Source organism: Austrofundulus limnaeus, unplaced genomic scaffold, assembly GCF_001266775.1.
Source record: "Austrofundulus limnaeus strain Quisiro unplaced genomic scaffold, Austrofundulus_limnaeus-1.0 Scaffold45, whole genome shotgun sequence".
NCBI lineage: Eukaryota > Metazoa > Chordata > Actinopteri > Cyprinodontiformes > Rivulidae > Austrofundulus > Austrofundulus limnaeus.
In genome coordinates this window covers 344,491-347,327 of record NW_013952447.1, presented here as the reverse complement: position 1 = coordinate 347,327, position 2,837 = coordinate 344,491, and the positions used below count along the sequence as shown (strand labels likewise).

Below are 2,837 nucleotides of genomic sequence, written 5' to 3'. Positions count from 1 at the left end.
GTGTGTGTGTGTGTGTGTGTGTGTGTGTGTGTGTGTTATTCTTTATCATGAGAGAGCAGAATGAAGCAGCTGACTTGGTTAAAGGGCATTTAGAGGTTTTCAAACACACTCAGACTGTTCATAGAATGATGGATTAGGATTTTTTTATTACAAGTGATAATTAAATGTTCCTGATAATATTACCCAAGACTTTTACAGAGTACTTGATGTTCATCTTAAATGTTTATTCCTGATCACATAAAATTCTCAAATTCCCAATAAATCAAAAGGATTGGTGTGAGAAGTTATAGTGCTGTTTCGYCTGATCCTCCAGGTGCACGATGGCTTTCCCCTGCGGCTCTGGAAAGCGAATGTCGAAATTCCTGCAAGTCCCGAGGAGGTTCTGTCCCGGGTGCTGCAAGAGCAGGGGCAGTGGGACGAGGACCTGCTGGAAAGCCGAGTAGTGGAGACGCTCGACGAGCGGACAGAGATCTACCAGTACGTCCGGAACACCATGGCACCCCATCCCACTCGAGACCACCTGATCCTCAGGTAGGCTTATTTCGCCCCCCCTTATTTCCACGTTGCATGTTCTTCTTTCCCACCACGATCCAAACTAACTCGATGATTTCCACCAGAACATGGGTAACAGATCTGCCGAAGGGGGCGTGTGCACTCGTGTGTACATCTGTGGAGCACGAGGGTGTGCCGGTGGCGGGTGTCCGCGTCAACGTCCTCACCTCACGCTACTTCATCGAACCATGTGGAGCCAGCAAATCCAGACTCACGCACGTTTCCAGGATTGACCTCAGGTGAGTGGAATACACAGGACCAGAGGCAATTGGCCAAATCAAGTACTGTATATTCCACTGACAAAGCAATGATCAAAAAACAAAGAGCTAACTCCACATCTGTGTCWTTTCTTCCAGGGGTCGATTCCCAGAGTGGTACAACAAACTGTACGGACACTCATGTGCTGCTGAAGTGGCACGAATACGAGACTCGTTCACTGTTCCCCTGGACAAATAATAAAACGGCATGCAATTTGGACCAACAACAGTTACTTGGATTGAAATGGTTATTTCCAGAAGACTGAAGATGGAGTCAAAGCTTCTTTTTTTTAAGACAAAGCCTGAAGGTTGGATTGAAGGACGCGTCTGCCTTGGGTCAAAACAGACTGACGTTTAAAACTGTCACATTTGGACTCAAGAGATTTATCTTAACCTGGGGACATTATGTTGCTGATACAGGATTTATGGTTCAGACTTTATCTAAAGGGATGATACTGCTTCTGAGAAGCGAGGGAGAACCAAGGTATGTGTGAGCTTTTGTGTGTGAGTGTATGTGTGTGTTTGTTTATAAAAAGCTGGTTAGCGTATATATACCACGCTGGTTTACAGGCAGAGAAATGTGTGTACAAAAAGTATTCTGGTCTCATGGTGTCTGGTAATGTCTGCCTTCTGTTACCTCTGTCCCCTTTTCTGTTGCAGCAGAGCCCAGGAGGAACTGTAGATGTTAATATAGCGAGCTGATTGATGAATGTATGGGTGAGGAAAGATGCAGATGTGCTGCAAATACGCAGGCTGAGTGGAAACAATAGAGACAGGATGCGGTGAGTTGACAGGTGGGCCAATAGTACACAGGGTTTTAGTGTTTCCAGGTAGAGAAAGATGAGTGCTGGTGGCTGGCTCACCGAAAAGAAAGTACTGATCAAATATGAGGCCTCAATTACTGACAGATAAAAGTCACTTCAGTCCCTAGAGAAGAATTTAGTTGAGTCAGTYATAGTGAGCTTTTTATGAAAGTCGTTTTAGTTTGTAAAGTTAAAAAAATAAGACGAATTTTCAGCGTGCCGAAATTCTTTAAGGAACAGGAGAAAAAGCTAATTTGTCGGACCAAATAAAGAAAACAGCTGAGAGCTTTCCAGTACTAATCAAAGCACCAGTAGTTGTTTAGTTYAAAGCACAGCACCATTCACTCAATTCATGTTTTTATAAATTGTTGTTGGCTGTAAAACACTTATGTACTTCAAAAAAAATAAAAACATTTTCACACACATGAGAACAGAGGACATAATGCACTGTTCAAAAACTCACAACAGAAACCTCAAACTATAAGAAAAGATTAGTTGAAAATGGACAAAAACCAACARTTTTTTTAAAGGGTCAGATTTTACAGGTTTTACTGTAAAGAAGAGGGTGGATTGAATGTTTCTTTTACAGGAAGGGTGTTAAGTTTCACGTAAGCTTCTTTTTCTGCAGTGTTTCAAAAAAGTGAAATTTGGACCGTCATAACCTTTTTTTGTTGTTCATAACAATCTTCAACATGCTTCAGTCTGAGGCTGTACATTGTTCTTGTTGAGTGTGTAATTAATTCACTAAGCCATTTGTTCATATCAGAAAAGTTTGTCTTTGCCAAATAATAACGCATGAACATAACCGGTAATTTAAAACAAATATATTTATACCTCAAATATGTGTTTGTTTCGTATCATTTATTTTATTTTATTGTACATGTTATGCTTTGTGTTACCGAAATGAAAACATGTTTTATCTTTTTTATTATTAATATTATTTCTGTACAGGTTAATCAAAGTGCACTATTAAATGGAATTAAAATAAGTAGTATGTGAGTTGTTTGTTTTGTACTACAATTTGATTTTTTTATTACAATTTAAAAAAAAAAAACGTTTACTCTAATTTCTGCAGTTACTTGTTTACGCTACACTTTGTTCCAGCAGCAGATTTCCTGTCTGCTTGACTGACCCTTATCRCCATATTTCTCTGTGACGTGACTCCATTCCACATCAGACTATGATTAGACCACAGGAAGATGGAGATATCACACTTCGTGATGTT

The 2,837-nt window shown here is 40.2% G+C and overlaps 1 protein-coding gene across 3 annotated transcripts in view; it reads left to right on the top strand.

The window, feature by feature from the left end:
* Nucleotides 1–2,600, top strand: part of dlc1 (DLC1 Rho GTPase activating protein) — a 68,131-nt gene extending 65,531 nt beyond the window's left edge. For all 3 annotated transcript variants that reach the window (XM_014007848.1, XM_014007849.1, XM_014007850.1), the window contains 3 exons: nucleotides 314–531; nucleotides 618–791; nucleotides 909–2,600. In XM_014007848.1, the coding sequence (XP_013863302.1) occupies nucleotides 314–531; nucleotides 618–791; nucleotides 909–1,008 (492 nt within the window). In that variant the 3' untranslated portion in view covers nucleotides 1,009–2,600. The remainder of the gene's footprint in view (nucleotides 1–313; nucleotides 532–617; nucleotides 792–908) is intronic.
* Nucleotides 2,601–2,837: the final 237 nt, after the last annotated feature.